At 43.1% G+C, this 22066-nt stretch overlaps 1 protein-coding gene across 2 annotated transcripts in view; it reads left to right on the top strand.

Annotated features, from left to right (window-relative positions):
• The first annotated feature begins 214 nt into the window (after window positions 1–214).
• The window catches only part of LOC146812975 (killer cell lectin-like receptor subfamily F member 2), a 63898-nt gene continuing 42046 nt past the window's right edge, over window positions 215–22066 (top strand). The window contains exon 1 of one of the 2 annotated variants that reach the window (XM_085614659.1): window positions 215–434. In XM_085614659.1, coding sequence (XP_085470785.1) covers window positions 353–434 — 82 coding nt within the window. In that variant the 5' untranslated portion in view covers window positions 215–352. The remainder of the gene's footprint in view (window positions 435–22066) is intronic. The other variant, XM_085614658.1, reaches the window with a different exon arrangement.

Genomic DNA, 22066 nt, shown 5'->3' with positions numbered 1-22066 from the left:
GTTTATAGCATCAGTATCCAGTAGGCATACGCTAGAGTAAGGAAAATAATATTGTCCACATACTCTCCTGGAGGCTTCAGATGTGTTTGTGGTACATTGTATGTTGATAGTGTGTCAACATGGTTATTTCAGCCAGTTAATCTCCATTCTCTAATGTCTAAACCTTTGTGGTCATCTTTTGATAAACGAACCATGATGTTCATTACACCCCTTCACAGCACAGGAGCCGCCAGTCTGAGGGCTGCTGGTTTCCAGTTTCCTGTGTTAGTCACCGTGACCTAGATAGTCTGCGAGCAGAGCCACAGTACCACTTGTACCCAGACCTTCAATTCAGCAGACGCCTACATCAGCAATGGAGGATGAGGAGGGATACACAACTCTGCAGTTCAAGGGGAGGAAGAAACCAGAGGACAGAGATCAAGATGTGTTGAAAGGTACACAGTTCTGTACTCTTTGTATCTTTCGTTCTTTTCTTTTTACAATGCACTGTGTACGGAGAGAGCGAATGTTTGTTTGCGATGTTGCTGGTCGTTACACCGGGGGTCATTACATCACAGTCATTACTCCGAAAGGGCCTTTGAATTGCATGATTAACAATCAAATGTACGTTTACATGGCTTTACATCTACCCTTTTATCACTAATTTTACATGCATTTATAGATTTATATATATATATATATGTATGCATGTGTATACTTAAAAATATAAATTTTAGTATTAACATGAATTTAAATTATAAAATGAATAAATAAATAATTGTACTTTATATTTTTAAAATTATGTTAATATTAAAAATTCCCATAAAACCCATCCATGAATCCCCCAAAATCTCTGATACAAATAGATATACATACTACACTCCCCATCCCTGAATGCAAAAATCTCCTTACTATCCCTATACCCTACCCATCCCTGACCACTAAAATATCCTCACTATTCCCATACACTCCCCAGCCCGCAACACTAAAAACTCCTCATTACTCTTATACACTACCCATCCTTGAACTCTAAAAAACCGTACAATCCCTATACACTACCTGTGAATCAACATTTGAAACTCTTTAAAATCCCTATACACCACCCGTCCTGGAAAACGAAACAATCCTTCCCACCCCTGTACACCACCCATCACTGAAACCATAAAACACCTTACTTCCCTGAGACTCTACCCATCCCTGAACTATGAAAACAGCTTACTAACCCTAAACACTACTCAACCCTGAATCCTAAAAAACAAACCACTCGTTGAAATTACCTATCACTGAACCCCAAAATCCCCCAACTCTCCTACAACCCAGACCTTGAAAATAAACATTTTTAAAATCCTATATCAACATAATAAATGTTTTTAAAGTAATAATATTAATTCTTACTTAAGGGTAATTAAAAAACATCACTATATATATTATGTATTGTTACTTAAATTAAATTAATTTTAATTATTTATTATTTTTAACTAGAATGCATATTAAATTATTGTTCATAAATATTTATTCATAAATCAATTAATTCTAAGTTACAACTTTTTAAATGAGTATAAAGTCACCTTTCCTTTCCTTATCCTTTTTTATGTAATGCAGTCAAGTGGCTCTTATGACCTAATAAAATACAAGATGGAAGGCTGAGCAGTTCATACATATCACTAGAGCCCAGAGATGGATTTTGTTGGGCAGTAATGTACAATTCCCATCACACATTTTTTATTTTACATTTTTCATATGGTGGAGTTAGCATGAAAAAGATGCTTTTTGCTTCCACAATTAGATGAAAGACAAGATTAGTTGAAATGCTGTAGTTTCCATGCATTATGGAACTGAATTAAGAGGTAAGGCAGGTATCATCCGGGGGGAAATATAGATACATTATTTAAATTTTTCAATAGCGCCACTGTCCCAAGGTTGTGAGTGTGCTCTAGAACTTCACATAAACAGGGATACATTGGTCTTGAATTACAGTGAAACAATAATAGAGATCTTTATGGTATCTCTTCTGGAAGACAGTCCCGGGGTGATGATTCAGCACTGCAGAAGGGGTGTGCACAGGCTGCATGAGTCTTCTGGTTTTTGGAATCCAGTCTCAGGATTTCTTTGCTTATGAGATGTTTGTTTTCACCTGCAATGATTTTAGAGAATAGATATTAGGTACCAGTGTAATACAGGCCAATATATTGCCTTCAAATGTTTCTGCAACAGTCATCAGTACCCCACCGCCTCCATGCAAAGTGGAGGGGTGTAAATTGATCACCCAAAGTGTAACATGTCAGTGTTAGCTCAACCTGATCAAGGAGTGCTTGATGGATACAAACCCAAAGGTCTTTTTTGTAAAAAAAGCAGGATAAAATGGTGTATATTCCAACAAATACTCAACTAGTACTGAAGGGTTAATTTTCTTGGACCTTCATAACTACAGTAGAGGTGTTTAGTTTGTACTCTAAATCTCTTCTGATGTATGCATGATGTTTCAAGAAGCACATGCATGCAGAAATACATTTATGTGTATAATTATGTGTACACCTAGAGGTATTAAGCGTTATGTACATGTTTGCATTACAAAATGCAGATGTGTTTACATGCATGTATACATATATACAGAAATACATATATACAGAAAGGCATGCATTTACACATACTTTCATGCATAAATACATGAATACTTTCAAATATCCATAAATATACACATGCATACCACAGCCACATTCGGTATACACATGCCTTCGCAAAGAATCATTTGTTTATGAATTTTGCTCAGTGCAATATCTCCAAACTGTCAAGCTGTTTGGCTAGTGTACCCCATCTTTATTATCAGGTGTTGGGGGCTGGAGCACACAGTGTGTGTAGTGGTTGGTGTTCTTGTAGACATTTGAAAGTTACCCATTAGAGTAATGGGTCGCTTATCTCGTCCTATTTTTCCTTGCATCATGCTCCCTGTAACTCTTACTCTACATTTGTGGTAGAAAATAATGGCAGTAATAAAAACAACTGGATAAACTGCTCTCCCCTGGTGAGCGGAAGGGGTAATCCTCTGAATAATTGGGTGCTAGGAAACAAAAATAAAAAGGTAAAAGAAATTATGGCCGTTGGATCCCAGTGGCAAAAGTTGGCCTAATTGGTGCCTAAATTGTTTTTAAACTAATCCCATCTCCTCCTCTAGATTGTTAATAAATTGCCTCAAGACCTGTAGGATTGCTCAGTGAGTTATGCACCAACTACTGTGATTTGTTTCTGAACACCAGTTGCTAGGTCAGAATCTCGGAGGCTTAAACAGACCTTACGTGAGCAATAATTCTGATACAGGAATAAAGAATGGATATATATATATATAAGTTTTAGTGCAATAAAAGGATCTGCCAAAACGCCCTATAATTATTATTCAAAATGTGCACCTTTTAAACAGTAGTATGTACATGTGTTTACCTTTAAACAGTGGACAAATCACTCTATAAATGTGCATACCAGCAGTGTTTGCTCATGGCTTGATACTGCAGGATGATTACAGAAAATATTATTTTCATTGTGTACTCAAGCGGCAGAAACTCTTGTCTTAAATAAAGTGATTGTTGCATAGGTACAGAACGGGGTATATTTCTTGGCAAGACCATGGTGCTGTGCGTGGCAGTGGTGAAGCTGCTCTGTGGTACATTTAGTTTTCAACAGTTTCCAGCAGTATGTGGGGGACTTTGAATATGTTTTGAGCAGCAGCGTCAAAAAGAACCCAGTCACACAGGCATACTCAACATACAATCATATGTACACTCACATATACAGTTTAACCCATTTCATAGTAAGGGGTGTTGTACTCTAAGTTAAAGCTAATGACCTCAAACCAACACTGCATGGTAAACGATCAAAGAAAAGGCACTACACGGTAAGGTGCATTTGCGTCATTGGAACTTCACTTTTTTGACGTTCCAGTGGTGCCATGTGTCCCGGTATATTTACAAGACCATGTAAAGCCACTTTACGTGGCTTTTCATGACCTTGTAACTATATGTCCCTTTCACGCAGAGCACTGCGTTAAAGGGGTGTTCCATGGGTGTTGCTGTGGGTCTACTCCAACTTCTACCTCTTTACATACTCTTTCTAAAAGAAAACACTATGACTTGGAAAAGTGATAAACTACCAGAACAAAAACAACTATCAAAAACCAGCAAAAAGATATAAGAAAGTAAGTGTACATAAATTAATAAAAAACTGAAAACTCACCCAAATAGCAAGTGCAAATTAACACAATTTCCTCAACCTATACAAAATACCAACAAATTAACATTTAAAATGAACCTAACATTTTTTTTTACATCCAGCAGAAAAGAAAGTATCTGCTCCACATTAGAACACCCCCAACAGAAAAGGTACAAACCAGTGTGAAGTATCTGAGCAGAACATATATGAAGGCATGCAAAATAGAAGCAGTTGCATATATTTACATGTAAATAACAAATGTACATAGTTTAAAATCTTGCATATATATATATATATATATATATATATATATATATATATATGCAAGATTATATACACGCCCCACCTGGACTGCCACCAATGGGAGAACGATAAGGGTTACTTTATGCAGCTTTGAAGAGAGAGACCGTGTTCACAAGGGCATTTGATAAAGGCATACTCACCGAAACGCGTCATGCCATTGCTGAAATAAACGTCGTTTCCTGACCTCCTTGGTGTGTCCCTCCGATATTTTCTTCGTGAAGAGATCGTTTCCTGTATATTTTAGCGCGCTGGCCCTCGGCGCGCTTTGTGGGGACCCGCTCAAACAAGTGTCCGGAGTCAACAAGGGCAACCGGTGGAATGATTCAAGGTATTGAATGCACTCCGTGACCGCCGCATCCCCCGAAGGCTCAGCATAACTGCAACCGCAGACCGTGACTGCACGGAGGAACACGATTATTGTATCTACGTTCCAGAGCTTGGCTGGAAGAGGACCTTTGTGGCTTGAGCGTTGGGGGTCGGGGAAGGAAAAGTTGTTCCGGCAGACACACGGTGCTGTCATCAAAACTGCAGTCATCACGTTCCTAAACCATTTTCCAGTGCCCATGAAGGGATATATGGGGATGTTTTCAATCACTCACTTATTTGGCTACTGATGCCTGCTGGGAGCTGTAGTTCACCGATGTGGGCTGCAGTACTAATTGGACTTCCAACACGCCCCACCTGGACTGCCACCGATGGGAGAACGATAAGGGTTACTTTATGCAGCTTTGAAGAGAGAGACCGTGTTCACAAGGGCATTTGATAAAGGCATACTCGCCGAAACGCGTCATGCCATTGCTGGAATAAACGTCGTTTCCTGACCTCCTTGGTGTGTCCCTCCGATATTTTCTTCGTGAAGAGATCGTTTCCTGTATATTTTAGCATTCTGGCCCTCGGCGCGCTTTGTGGGGACCCGCTCAAACAAGTGTCCGGAGTCAACAAGGCCAGCCGGTGGAATGATTCAAGGTATTGAATGCACTCCGTGACCGCCGCATCCCCCGAAGGCTCAGCATAACTGCAACCGCAGACCGTGACTGCACGGAGGAACACGATTATTGTATCTACGTTCCAGAGCTTGGCTGGAAGAGGACCTTTGTGGCTTGAGCGTTGGGGGTCGGGGAAGGAAAAGTCGTTCCGGCAGACACAGTGCTGTCATCAAAACTGCAGTCATCACGTTCCTAAACCATTTTCCAGTGCCCATGAAGGGATATATGGGGATGTTTTCAATCACTCACTTATTTGGCTACTGATGCCTGCTGGGAGCTGTAGTTCACCGATGTGGGCTGCAGTACTAATTGGACTTCCAACACGCCCCACCTGGACTGCCACCAATGGGAGAACGATAAGGGTTACTTTATGCAGCTTTGAAGAGAGACCGTGTTCACAAGGGCATTTGATAAAGGCATACTCGCCGAAACGCGTCATGCCATTGCTGAAATAAACGTAGTTTCTTGACCTCCTTGGTGTGTCCCTCCGATATTTTCTTCGTGAAGAGATCGTTTCCTGTATATTTTAGCGCGCTGGCCCTCGGCGCGCTTTGTGGGGACCCGCTCAAACAAGTGTCCGGAGTCAACAAGGGCAACCGGTGGAATGATTCAAGGTATTGAATGCACTCCGTGACCGCCGCATCCCCCGAAGGCTCAGCATAACTGCAACCGCAGACCGTGACTGCACGGAGGAACACGATTATTGTATCTACGTTCCAGAGCTTGGCTGGAAGAGGACCTTTGTGGCTTGAGCGTTGGGGGTCGGGGAAGGAAAAGTTGTTCCGGCAGACACACGGTGCTGTCATCAAAACTGCAGTCATCACGTTCCTAAACCATTTTCCAGTGCCCATGAAGGGATATATGGGGATGTTTTCAATCACTCACTTATTTGGCTACTGATGCCTGCTGGGAGCTGTAGTTCACCGATGTGGGCTGCAGTACTAATTGGACTTCCAACACGCCCCACCTGGACTGCCACCAATGGGAGAACGATAAGGGTTACTTTATGCAGCTTTGAAGAGAGAGACCGTGTTCACAAGGGCATTTGATAAAGGCATACTCGCCGAAACGCGTCATGCCATTGCTGGAATAAACGTCGTTTCCTGACCTCCTTGGTGTGTCCCTCCGATATTTTCTTCGTGAAGAGATCGTTTCCTGTATATTTTAGCATTCTGGCCCTCGGCGCGCTTTGTGGGGACCCGCTCAAACAAGTGTCCGGAGTCAACAAGGGCAGCCGGTGGAATGATTCAAGGTATTGAATGCACTCCGTGACCGCCGCATCCCCCGAAGGCTCAGCATAACTGCAACCGCAGACCGTGACTGCACGGAGGAACACGATTATTGTATCTACGTTCCAGAGCTTGGCTGGAAGAGGACCTTTGTGGCTTGAGCGTTGGGGGTCGGGGAAGGAAAAGTCGTTCCGGCAGACACACAGTGCTGTCATCAAAACTGCAGTCATCACGTTCCTAAACCATTTTCCAGTGCCCATGAAGGGATATATGGGGATGTTTTCAATCACTCACTTATTTGGCTACTGATGCCTGCTGGGAGCTGTAGTTCACCGATGTGGGCTGCAGTACTAATTGGACTTCCAACACGCCCCACCTGGACTGCCACCAATGGGAGAACGATAAGGGTTACTTTATGCAGCTTTGAAGAGAGACCGTGTTCACAAGGGCATTTGATAAAGGCATACTCGCCGAAACGCGTCATGCCATTGCTGAAATAAACGTAGTTTCTTGACCTCCTTGGTGTGTCCCTCCGATATTTTCTTCGTGAAGAGATCGTTTCCTGTATATTTTAGCGCGCTGGCCCTCGGCGCGCTTTGTGGGGACCCGCTCAAACAAGTGTCCGGAGTCAACAAGGGCAACCGGTGGAATGATTCAAGGTATTGAATGCACTCCGTGACCGCCGCATCCCCCGAAGGCTCAGCATAACTGCAACCGCAGACCGTGACTGCATGGAGGAACACGATTATTGTATCTACGTTCCAGAGCTTGGCTGGAAGAGGACCTTTGTGGCTTGAGCGTTGGGGGTCGGGGAAGGAAAAGTTGTTCCGGCAGACACACGGTGCTGTCATCAAAACTGCAGTCATCACGTTCCTAAACCATTTTCCAGTGCCCATGAAGGGATATATGGGGATGTTTTCAATCACTCACTTATTTGGCTACTGATGCCTGCTGGGAGCTGTAGTTCACCGATGTGGGCTGCAGTACTAATTGGACTTCCAACACGCCCCACCTGGACTGCCACCGATGGGAGAACGATAAGGGTTACTTTATGCAGCTTTGAAGAGAGAGACCGTGTTCACAAGGGCATTTGATAAAGGCATACTCGCCGAAATGCGTCATGCCATTGCTGAAATAAACGTCGTTTCCTGACCTCCTTGGTGTGTCCCTCCGATATTTTCTTCGTGAAGAGATCGTTTCCTGTATATATATATATATATACTATTACACGACTTTCAGATACAAAGACAGATGCAGCAAAATACATAAACTCAGAGAAAGGAAAGCAGTTACTAAATAACATTGGCAACACCTACAGTCTAGAATGTGCATCAACAGAATATATAAATTGGAAATGTACCAAATATTATTGTAATGCATGCTTTAGGAGGGCCACTGCAAAAGATTGCCATTGTAGTTCATGTAAGAGAGCATACTGCTCCATACTCAACTACAAACCTATATATTCATATTTAAACATCAACATATAAAACATACTATTATTACTATACATAACTTATATTTTGTTTTAATATTTACTACCATTCCTGAAGATTAAGTCACAAAATAAAACATAAACTACTAATCCAAAATTAACCATCATAAAATAAAAAAATATAAAAACAATCTTCACTTTCTAAAAAAAGCAAAAATATATTTTTTATAAAAATATAAATAGTATAATTATAAAACAAAACAAATGTAAAATATTTGTATTATATAAAAAAATCTAAAATATTGAAAAATGTAACACTTTGATATAAGAATTTCTATTTCTTTTATATAACTGAGTATTTTTCTATTTTTAAGATTATTACAATATATTTTTTAATATTTATTTTTTATAATATGAATAATATATATGTTAACTAATTATAAATTAAAGTGTATTAAAGATATGAATGTAACAAAATTAAAATTAAAAAAAGGTAAAATATGTGTTTGCATATCATTAAATAATTAATATAAAATGTACTTTAAGGTATACACTTTTGAAAAATCTCCCCATCATTAACCCAAGATCCTGCTACTAAAAACAATTATAAAACCAATATTTATAAACATTAATAAAACTAAAAATAAAAAGTTTAACAATTTCATAACTAATAAAATATCTTACTAAAAACATAAATGAAATGTTTTCTAGACATAGAGAATCAGACACACTACAGTAAATTACATACTAATTAACACTTACAAACTATATTAAACATCAAATATTTTCCATCAATATTAAAATAACACTTAAAATAAGATTTGTACATTTGATATGCCTGTTGACAATATTTTTGACATCCCAATATTCTTGACAATATGTTTGTATCACAATATTTGGTTTTTCTGATATTTTAGATAAACACCTCTTCGAACAGATTGGAGTCAATAGAAAAGATTACATTCAAATTTTGGAGGGTGTCCATGATTTCTGGCCTGTAGATGGTAGTCAAGAGCTCTCTTTTTTAACATTACGTGTTAGAAAGTTGTGGTAATCCACTTCCATGCAAAAATGAGAGTAGCAGGAAAATAAATCTCTAATAACATTGTAGTTCATATAAGAGAGCATACTGCTCCATACTCAACTACAAACCTATATATTCATATTTAAACATCAACATATAAAACATACTATTATTACTATACATAACTTATATTTTGTTTTAATATTTACTACCATTCCTGAAGATTAAGTCACAAAATAAAACATAAACTACTAATCTAAAATTAACCATCATAAAATAAAAAAACATAAAAACAATCTTCACTTTCTAAAAAAAAGCAAAAATATGTTTTTTATAAAAATATAAATAGTATAATTATAAAACAAAACAAATGTAAAATATTTGTATTATATAAAAAAAATCTAAAATATTGAAAAATGTAACACTTTGATATAAGAATTTCTATTTCTTTTATATAACTGAGTATTTTTCTATTTTTAGGATTATTACAATATATTTTTTAATATTTATTTTTTATAATATGAATAATATATATGTTAACTAATTATAAATTAAAGTGTATTAAAGATATGAATGTAACAAAATTAAAATTAAAAAAAGGTAAAATATGTGTTTGCATATCATTAAATAATTAATATAAAATGTACTTTAAGGTATACACTTTTGAAAAATCTCCCCATCATTAACCCAAGATCCTGCTACTAAAAACAATTATAAAACCAATATTTATAAACATTAATAAAACTAAAAATAAAAAGTTTAACAATTTCATAACTAATAAAATATCTTACTAAAAACATAAATGAAATGTTTTCTAGACATAGAGAATCAGACACACTACAGTAAATTACATACTAATTAACACTTACAAACTATATTAAACATCAAATATTTTCCAACAATATTAAAATAACACTTAAAATAAGATTTGTACCTTTGATATGCCTGTTGACAATATTTTTGACATCCCAATATTCTTGACAATATGTTTGTATCACAATATTTGGTTTTTCTGATATTTTAGATAAACACCTCTTCGAACAGATTGGAGTCAATAGAAAAGATTACGTGCAAATTTTGGAGGGTGTCCATGATTTCTGGCCTGTAGATGGTAGTCAAGAGCTCTCTTTTTTAACATTACGTGTTAGAAAGTTGTGGTAATCCACTTCCATGCAAAAATGAGAGTAGCAGGAAAATAAATCTCTAATAACTGTGGAAGTGTACAAAGGTCCTTGAGCATCTGACAATTTAAAGATCATGAGTATATTGTCAGTGTATGTATAGAATTTAGCACACAAAAAATGAATGATGTGGGTTAGTGGAAGCACTGCATTAAAGAGACAGGGTAAAAGCACTGATCCTTGTGATACCCATATTTATTAAGTTTTTCTTCTGCTTAAAAAGAGGGAGAAGAATTGTCTGGGATCACCCGGAAAAGAAGGATTTAGCTTATTTCATTGCTAGATCATTGAGAACAATATCCTGTAGTCTCCTATAAGGTAGAGGATGGGCGATGGTGTCAAAGGCTACTGTGAAATTTAACAGGATCAGCACCCAAAAACAACCGCAATTTATCAGTCTATCTTGATCATCTCGAACTGAAGTCGCTGTTAGCTCTGTACTGGGCCACGGTCTGAAGCTTGTCTGGAGGGGGTGCTACTGTTAGATTTCACTAAGGAATACAGTGGTGTGAGGACCAAATTTGGCATCACTTGCCCCAAACAAAGAAATGGAGATTTGAAGAAAGTGATTAGAGTCATTAAGCAAAAGAGTGGGTTTCTTCTTTAATGCTTATAACATTGCTGTTTTCCATTACCTTGCTACTATGCTGTGCTCAAGGGAAAGATAGAACATTGAAGTCTGACGGAAATCCCATGACTTCTGGTAATGGCTCTGAGATTGGGAACCTCATTAATGTTTACTGAATGGTTTCAATTTTTGTGATAAAAACGTGTTGAGAACTGATCACATAAATCTTGGGAAGTCAAGATGGACTTATTTAGAGAGTTGTGTTAGTCTGTTAGCTGCTTATTATATATGGGCTACTTAGTAATTTTGTTTCACTGTACACAGCTGTTGTTTACAGTTAAAGAGATATTGTGTAAAGCTATTTGGTTTCCTAGTTGTATTTTATCTTCATTGCCTTTAGTATTTCCATCAGAGAATGAAGTAGTAACTGGAACCAAAAACGATGCTTCTAATAATTCTCAATTCTTTCCTTCTGCACCCCAAAACTCTAATTGACACTCTAAGGTCCTGATTACAAGTATAGGTGATATTTATCGCACCTGATAAATGGCAATAGCACAGGGTTAATTATTTACCAGGTGCAATAAATAGCGCCTATTAGGAGCTACTGGGAAATAACATGAGTATTTAAATATTTATCACTTTATGTAATCTCATGTAAAAACTTTTTAACTTATGTACATGTTAAAGTGATGGTTTGAGGATGTTCCAAGAAATACTTTTTTAATAAGACTTTGCAGGACCTATGTACATTGAATGGTTAGTTATGAATAAGATAGAGTATTATTGGATCAAATCATTGTCTTTATGCTTCTATGATTTCAGATATTTTAGCTCCTTTTCAATATATATGAAACCATAACAATAATTATATACGAAAAACATAAATGAATTACAAATGATTAACAATTTTATTCATAAACACGTATGTAAAATACTTCCAAAATCTTAATTAGTCACATTCTTACAATTAGTTTTCATTATTGCATTAGACACAACTATCAGATTCCCTCACCAGTCAGCATAAGCAGTACATATGTTATATCTGTCTCTATAGTATGGGCAGAATATGATATGTGGCTGGATTTCTGTCTCCTCACAGTTACAAAACCTACACATTCTGTTCGCCGGTGGAATGAGTGTTTATGTTCCCAAACTGTCATTAGTTTTAACAAGGTCCAAGTAATTTTCATAAATCAGAGCCTTGTTTCAGAACTTACACTAATTATTGTTAAGCAGGTAGCATTTTGATACTAGCTAACTATGTCTATCATGTGTAATCTCTTTTTAACCTTACCAAAGACAATTCATTTCCGTTTTATCACTCTTAATAAACGTTATAATAGTCATTCTTTGATTCGAAAAAAATAATTAAATTATTGACAGCTAGCCACCTTGTACAAATGGGCACAAATATAGTTATGTACATCACCTCTGTGGACATCGAAATAGGGGGATGGAAAAATCTTCTATTGGCTGATGCTACCAAAATATCAACTAAGGGGCCGATTCCGATTCCGGCCGCAAAACGTACCGACTGACACGGACCCGGACCGGAGACCGACCGACACTGACCGGCGCCGTACGACCCTTGCAGTATGATGCAATGTGTGTGAATTACAACCGACAAGTACGGAATACAAGCCATACGACCGAGCCGTAGGGAAAATAGTGATCCGGCCGGAAAACCGACGCGAGTTTCACCGACCGACACGAACCCGGAATGAACCCGACCGACATGTACCCGCGTTGTCCGACCCGCCCAGTACGATGCAATGCATGTAAAACCAGACCGACTCGCACGGAGCCCAAGCCGCATGACGGACACGCACAAAAAACTGGGCCCACAAGTAATAGTGATCTCCGCGACCGACGCGTATGAAACACAGAAGATAGTCAGCGTGAACGAGGCGGAGAAGCCCGCATGAGCCAACATCAGCGTCCGTCTCGGTCAGAAGAACGTCTCCTTCATGCCTAGAAAACCCAAAGGAAAAAAGACAAAAAAAGGACCAAACAAGCAATGACAAAGCCAATAAATATCCCCCAATAAAAACTGGGACAAAGACACACCCACAACTGCACCTATATAAAGGACATCAATCACTACCATGATCCTTTGCAAATAGGAGACACAGCCAGCAGCAAACACCATCACACAGCAACCACAGACACACTCACAACTCACCCATCACACAACTCACACACCATCAGCACCTCACCAAAAGCACTCACACATACAGCTAGCTAAACCAACACTAACCCACCCTCACTTGCACCCTTACACACACATCACTCACCACCCATCATCATGCCCCCAAAGAAGAATCCAAAGTTCACAGATAGTGAGTTAGAAGTGCTGATAGACGAGATCGTCAGAGAAGAGCCACATTTGTTTGGTACATTGGTCCAAAGGACCCCCATGTCACAGAAAACCAAGATGTGGGCAAGGATTGTGGACAAGGTGACACACAAGCACCAACGTTGCGCACAAAGGACGATATCCAGAACAGGTGGTATGACGTGCGCAGGAGGGTCAAGAAACTCATCGAGAAAGATCATGCCTTGAGTCAGCGCACCGGCGTTGGCCCTCCTGCCAAACCAGTCTACTTCAGGACCTGGTAGGAGAAGGTGCGGGACATCCTACCACCAGAGAGCGTCCATGGTCTAACAGACATACCAGAGCCTGGTGAGTACACAAACAACATACTCAATATTGTGTGGCAAGGGGACAGTGAAACCATGCACCACAAGCAAAGCCAATGTAACCAATAGATAATCATGCCAACATATGTATGCTAGTCAGATAAACACAATACCTGCTATCTCATAGTGACTTGGGACTGTTTCATGACATGTACAAACCTAACAACAAATAGAGCAAGCCAGTGGCACAAAGCCAAATAAACACTGTTAGACAGTTTGCCACCACAAACACACTACCTCACAGTGCAGCTGACTGGCAGGAAGGAATAGTGGGTATGCAGGTGAAGTGAGTGTATCCAAAAGCATGATGGGGTTTGTAGTCACAGATAATGCTCCCCCTCAAAATTGGCCCACCAAGACCTCTCTGAAACATGCCCACATCACAGGGAGTGGAAAATGACTGACAAGATAGCTGACTCTGACAGGGTCCTGCTGTGGGGAGTAGCAGGCCCTGGTAGGGGTTGTGTGCAAATCGGAAGCAGGCCACCACTGACTGACATCCTGAAAGACAACTTGCACGCCCTCCAATGGAAGTACGTTTCATGGTGGGATGTTTGGCCCGGTGGGAAGGAGGACTGACAGCTCTGACCATACTTACCATCATGTGGAGACCCCCCCCCCTCAACACAAACTCCACACAACTCACCGGGTAGAATGCATTGACCCACACCTTAGTGAAATATCAGCAAAAGAAACCCCATACTGGGTGCTGCTGTATGAAGCACAGGGGCTCTCTTTGGACTTATAGCCAGACAAACACCAGGATTTCACTGTCAGCCATCTTGCCATTGCTGTCACACTCCCTCACAGGGAAGCAGAGTCAAGAGGAAGGAAGTATGGGCATGCTGGGAAGGGTGGTGTAGCCAAGAGCATGATGGGAGTTGCAGTCACAGACAATCCCCAGCCAGCCACATGGCCCAGCAAGCTCACACTAAACCATGCTCACCTCACAGGGAGTGGGAAGGGACTGTCAAGATGTCTGATACTGGGCTCTGTTGTGGGGAGCACAAGGCCATGCTGGGAACTGGGCAACAACAAACACCAGGACTTCACAGTCAGCCATCTTGCCATTGCTGTCACACTTCCTCACAGGGAAGCAGAGTCAAGAGGAAGGACGTATGGGCATGCTGGGAAGGGTGGTGTAGCCAAGAGCATGATGGGAGTTGCAGTCACAGACAATCCTCAGCCAGCCACATGGCCCAGCAAGCTCACACTGACCCATGCTCGCCTCACAGGGAGTGGGAAGGGACTGACAAGATGTATGACACTGTGCCTGAGAAATAACGTGGCTGACAATCACACATATGCACTGGCCAAACAAAACCCGGTCGCACACACAGCCATTGCAGCCATATGTTCAAAGTCATTGTCTGGGGATGCAGTGTCCAGGGGTGCCCCCTGGCTAGGCAGGGGAGGTGTGTCTTGCAGATGACAAATGTGGAGAGCCATATATATGGTACATTGCACAAAACACACAGGAACTCACATATACATCATTGACAGGGGACATCTGAGAGTGAATGGAATGGACAAACCAATATAGCCGACACCATAGCATGGTCTCATTCACACTCGGTGCTGTTGTGAGCTGCATTCCACTCCTACATCGTGCTGAGACATAGGCATCCTTCACATAACACACCACTCACTGACATAGACACTGTAGACACAAGGTCAAACCTGGACAGCATTGGAGGAGACATGCTACTCACAGCAGCCAAACTGCAACACACACACCAACGGCCCTCACTGTCATGAACATTGAAAAGCCAGAGTGCTACCTTGCCAATCCATGTCACCATGGAGAACATTGACAAGTCAAATCACATATGCACGTACAAACTCAGCACCAGACTCATTAACGATGGTGACATCATCACTTGTATGAAATGAGATGGGAACTAGGAACACTGGAAAAAAACACTCCCTCCAAAGAGATCACTGGCATACTAGACTGTGACCATGTCGTACCAATACACCAATGTGGCACACAAAGACTCGCAAACTCTGCTACCACACATGCCCCAATAGTACAACATATCCCCAGTGGAATAGCACGTATGTCCTTGTTAAATCTCACATGTGTACAGGGATGACACACCTGTGTCAGCAACGTGATGGCCCTTGAGTAGTAATGGTCATGTACAGACAAATCTATCCATGAGCTGGGCATGCACACACTTCGACATGCACATTGAAATGTTTCTTTTTGGCTGGGCAATGTGCAACAACAATATCAATATCTGTCCGTGACAAGCCGGAACAAAGCAGTGTACAGGCAGGCATCCGTTCGTACAGTAGAAAATGTCATGTTTGTGAACCATTGATGCCTGTAGAAACATAACTTACATTGTGTGTCTCTTCCAAACACAGGTGGTGCTGAGGACACAGCACCAAATGAAGAGAATTCCCAGTCCCAGACTCTGGTGGACACTGAGCTCTCTGGTTTGACTCTGTCTCTGTACTCTTCGGATGACGACGAACAACGAGGCACCTCCGGTGTGAGTCATCATGCAGCACCAGCAGCATCAACATCTGCACCCCCTGTACCCACGCCTCCAGCATCTGGAAACCGACTAGGGCACCCCCGCCAACACGGAGAAACCAAGGCCACAGAACACCCATAGCACAGGGACACAGGTCCCCCGGAAGCTACAGCCAACACCACCAGAAGCACCACCCAAGGGGTCTCAGTGTCACCTGTGCATGCCGCCACTGGTCCTGCCCGTGTGGATAGGGGTGCTGGGAGGGGTGGGAGGCAGAGGGCGCGCCTTGCAGAGGGGTCTGGACTGCATGATGACCCCCAACTGGCACGTATCATAGATGCGTACCAGGATAGCACCGGAGGATTCGGTCAGGTAGTGGCTACCCTCAAGGACATACAACAGGAGAAGGCTGCCCACCATGCCCGCATGGAGGCAAAGTGGGATGCCCTTACTACGGTGCATCGGGACATACTCCAATGCCTCCGCCAGATCAGCACAAACATGTCCACACCTCCCTGTGTGGCCACAACATCTGTTGCCACACCATCTGCCAGTGCCACAGGGAGGGAGGAGGACTCTGGCGGAGAGTCCCCTGCACCACAGAGGCCTGCACCTCAGGATCCCCCCCCCCCAAGAAGAAGAGGGGTCATCCGAAGAAGGGCATGTGAGAGGCACATCCACCAGGGCCTCTAAACCTGTTCTGGACAATGTTCTTTGTGCTCAACCCGTTCACCTTGTGCAATCGCACACAACTCACCCACATGACATGGAGGGTTCATGTTGGTCCAATGTAGCTGAAGACTGTGGACTTTACTCTGGACATTTCATCTACCAACACTTCCAACACTAATGTGAACTTTGGATTCAAAACCCAATGTACAGTACCCACCATCCTGTGCACTTTCCTCACACATGTTCGAAAATAAACTCACTAGTACACCATACTTGCCTCTGTTGTGATTCCAACTTGTCATGTGTCATGGAGATGTCGATCTGCTAAATAACACAGTGCATGCCAAATACTACAACAATGTGACCGTCGTTAGGTGAGTCATGGTGATGTGACACATGTGAGGGAGACACACCACTATGGCAACACAACACATACTCACCATGGCCATGTTACTCATCCCACACAATGATGTTGACCTGAAACACATTGGTATGCACACACAACACCTATCCACAGTCAGTGGTAACAAGTCCACAGGTGAGGTAAGCAAATGTCACTCAGGTGTGGGAAGACAGACAACACACCTAACAAAGCATAGCACAGGTTCAATACACATCAGCAACATATTTATTCTAAAATAGTTGCAAGGCAAGTGTACGTTACGGTGGACACACGGTCACAGAGTGTCTGAGAAATGAAGTCCAGGGGTGTGTGGCACATCACTTGATGGCATTTGACTACTCCCACATTGGGGTTGGATTCTGGGTGTTGGGGGTCAGTGTTGACCAAACAACAGGCAAAGTACCCTGGGAAGGACAGACACAAGACACAGTCAAAAGCACAGCAGAACAGGAGAGAAAAGCAATATACGTGCACAAAACATGTCACAAGAAACCTACACAGAAACAAGTTAGCAGTACTACCCTATTGAGTAAAGACCACCTGAATGGACACATCACTGCGCGCATCCAGTCAAGTGGCACACAGACACACTCAGAAAGCAACCGAGCAGCCATAACACATTTCAGGCTAACTCCATACATTGACATAACAACCCTGTAAACTCACATTCAGGTGAAGAAGTTGTTGATGAGCTGTGTGCGGACGTCACCCTCATCTTCATCTTCACTGGCATCGTGGCCCAGACCGGGATCCTCCACAGGTGGCAGAGGTTGGTCATCGTCATCCTGGATGAGAGGCACCTTCTTCCGCACTGCCATGTTGTGTAGCATGCAGCATACAAGGATAATTTTGCACACCTTTGCAGGGTCATATGGGAGGGCCCCTCCGGTCTTGTCCAGGCAGCGAGAGCGGCTTTTCAGGATGCTAAATGTCTGCTCAATCACCCTCCTGCTCCGACCATGTGCCTCATTGTAGCTCATCTCGGCTGGTCTCACAGGGTTCCTGAGGGGGTGTCAGCAACCACGGCATGTTGGGGTATCCGGAGTCACCTACACACACAAAATTGAACAATTAGCTGAGTTTTGTAGGAGTGCGGAATACATTGCCAAACACACACAATGGTAAACAGTCAGTACACACCGACAAGCCAGGCACGCTGGTCTGGCATATGTGACATCAGCGTTGCAATGCGACTACTCTTCATTATGTAGGCATCATGCGCAGATCCGGGGAATCGTGCACACACACGTGTGATACACATGTCTGCAAGACATACCACCAGAGCATTGATCGATTGGAAATGTTTCCTGTTCCGGTATGCCTGCTCATGTGCCTGTGGTGGTATCAGGACCACTTGTGTACCATCAATAGATCCGATGACGTTCGGCATCCTCCCCTGTGTATAAAAGGCATCCTTTATTTCAGGAAATTGAGCTGGGCTAGGGAACTTGATGTACAGGTCAAGGAAATGCAACATCCCCTCCAAGACATCGCGTAGAACACGACTAAATATAGTTTGCGACATACCACCTTCAGAAGCTACAGTGTACTGGAAGGTACCAGTAGCAAAGAAGTGCAGGGCTGCCATCACCTTCACCTCTGGGGTCAGTGCTGTAGGGTATGTCCGGCCAGGTAGCAGATGTGGCACCACTGCTCCGCCAACACCTCATTTAGTGGCCTGGTGAAACGGTACCATTGGATGCAGTCGCGTTCCTGCATGGTTTCAAGGTCTGGGAACGGTCAATGGACAGCTGGTGCACTGCAGAACGGAGATGCACAAAGGAAGATTTTCGGTTCATCCACCCATGTGGCCATGACCAGGCTAAATATCACATGATACATCATGACATTACACAATGTACTGAGCTGTGTGCTGTTGGGCATGGACACATATGTCACCCACATGACCATCACCTCACATCTCAATTCCACATGTCCACATAAGTCACATATAGTGCAATGGCCAATCATTGGGTTGTGTCACCCTACCTATGTACTGCTGTGACGTTACAAATACACACCACAGTGACAAGTGAGGCCTGATGTCTCCCAGGCATCACAGATCTTTGCCATGCAGATACCCACGGTCCCTGTATTGCCACATCGACACTGGCATGACATGGCATATCACGTACACGCCACAAGGCAAGCGTGAGTCCCACAGGTAGTGGCCACTGTTGTCTCTGCAGGCCCTACATGTACGTCTCTTAGACACACACACACCATCAAGGTTGCTGCACATACCACACAGATGTGGAGACTGTCTCCCATTGGGCACATTTGATCATCCACATCTGAGACACAACATGCACACAGACTGTGGGTGCACATCAGAATTGTAGCTACAGGTCTCACTGTGACGTACATGCCATCACCCCCAGGGCTCAGGGTGTATGTGACATGTCCTAAACATATCCAACCTGCAACTGTGTCCATGACTCATGCCCATAACTGTACAGTTGCACATCACAGTGGTAATGTGCACAACACACAAAGGATTCTGCCCCCATGAACATGTGCACAGCCTGGGAGTGGCTGAACAAAAGTGCCACACAACAAACCAAATGTTGACCCCCCAACACACAGGCAATGCAGCATTACATGCCATGGGACACTGTGTGGCCAATGCTTTTGTGTGGTAGGTGTGCACATGTGTCCCTGGCAAGTAATTGTGTGCTGAAGCCGTCAAATAGTCACACCAATGAGATCTGTGACCAAGCCGTGCATACGCTTTGCCATTGACTGCAATGAGGTCCGATGCGGGTGACAATGCATACACATTGCACTGTTCATGACTGAGCCGTGCGTACACTTTGCCATTGACTGCAATGAGGTCCGACGCGGGTGACTATCATGCATGCGCGTCGGGCAGGCATGTTCCGAGACAGGCGTACGCCTTGGCCATTGGATCGTATGGAGACGGGTGCATGTGTATTTTCAAACTACGCAGTTGCCCGAGCCGTGCACACCCATTGGCTCTGGACTGTCATGGAGACGGATGCAGATTCAAAACTTGTACGAGTTGTGCCCTGGAAATTCAGTTGGATGCCTACAACAGTGTTGCAATTCCTAGGGTTTTATGAAGGTGAAGATTTGAACGATGTGGAAGACATGTATGAGTCGTACATTTCCATGGATTGGCCAGATTCATAGAATGCAACCGTGTTGGACCCATCACTGGGGACACATGGCACAGAGTCTGCCTCTGCAGCACAGATATAAGGCTGGCTGGACCCCAGGGAGCTCACTTGCCTGCACTACATGCTACTGGACCACATCCCTGCTACCACTGCTGCTGTCCCTGCATCCTCTGGCTACTGCTGTGGCACGTACTCTGGAGAGGGCCCCAGCCTTCACTGAGGAAGAGAACCAGGCCCTGCTGGACGGGCTCCTTCCACAGTACAGCAAGCTGTATGGGAAACCAGGGGAGCAGGTGAGTGTGCAGTCCACTGCCTTCCTAATTGTGCATGTTGTCTGACTAGCAGTACTAGCAGTGTGTACACCAGTGGCAAGCATACTCACTGAGTACTTTCATCCCCCAAAGTGTGTAGGTACATGTAATGAACAGGTGTTCTGCAGCTAAAGTGCATTTGTGCAAGCTTAAACTTCCCAGGCATTCTTAACATGTCAGACATGCAGGTCATTTGTCCTTTTCCATGGGTCCCTTTGTGAGGATGACATGTATCTCCAAATGTGTGCAGCACAAATATGGGGCATGTGTGTTAATGTACTTTTAACTTTGTCATCCTCCTAGGTTGATGCCCATCAGAATCAGGAGATGTGGATGACCATCGCCCAGGCAGTTCGTTCGGTGGGAGTCTACAAGCGCCGAATCTGCAACTGCCAGAAGAGGTGGCTGGACCTTCGGGCTGGACCCGGAGGATCCCAAGGGTCCAGCTGAAGCTGTCGCATCCTCGCAGGAGGGGCGGACACCGGACCCTGACCCCCCACATGCTCCGGATACTGGTGGTGGTCTTCCCGGACCTGGAAAGGCAGCTGAAGGCCAGACAGTAGCAAGGAGGGGGTAAGTCCATGCCTAATCTGTGTAGTATGTCTGACATGCTAATTGCAGTATTTTGGCCTGGTCACACTTCCACATTATGTAGGTCTTGTAGTCCAATACTCAGGTTCCTCAATTGTGTGATGCACCCTCCTCTTCTGATCCACAGGTGTGGCCCCTACAGTCTGTTGGTTGTGTCACTTGGGCACTGTGTCCCTGCAGTCAGCTATGCTTCAGCTTTCGGACAGCATCTGTTCCTGTGACTCTGTTGTGTGTTTCATGGGTGAGTCAATTGTTTACCCAATGCCTGAGATCTGACATGTGATCTGTGTGTGCCCTTGATATGTGTTCCAATTGCTGGTCTGAGTCGCCACATGTGGCTGGGGTATTTCAAACAAACCCATGCAGCAGGGGACTCCAATTTGTGGGCCTCAGGAGTACGTATATAAAGTGTGTCACACTTAATTAGCCACCTGACAACTGTCCCGGGCCACCCACTGTTTCAGGTAGACATGGGCAGTCATGCCTACTCAAGGGCATTTAGAAACACTCTGTAATCCCACTCCTGTGTATCAACTTACAGGTTGTGCTTCGTGACATGTGCCTTCAGGTGTCTGCCTCTGTGTCATTGTGGTGTGGCTTCCGTTTCTGGACAACTGGGGTGTTCATGAGTTTGAGGGTCAGCAAGACATCTGAGATGTGACTATGAGAGACAAGACCTGTGGGACATGTAGGAGTCTGATCATTTGACAGCGCACAATGGTGTATGCAACTGTGCACTTCAGGCAGCTGGGTTACATGCACAGCAGACTGTGATGTGCTGGTGTACAGGGAGTTGAGTTCGCAGAGACTCATATGTCTGATTTGTATGATGAGGGATCTTCTGGATACGGGATA

The sequence above is a fragment of the Triturus cristatus genome, chromosome 7 (genome assembly GCF_964204655.1).
Source record: "Triturus cristatus chromosome 7, aTriCri1.1, whole genome shotgun sequence".
NCBI lineage: Eukaryota > Metazoa > Chordata > Amphibia > Caudata > Salamandridae > Triturus > Triturus cristatus.
Note: the sequence above shows the minus strand (reverse complement) of the source record. Positions and strands in the feature narration are given on the sequence as shown.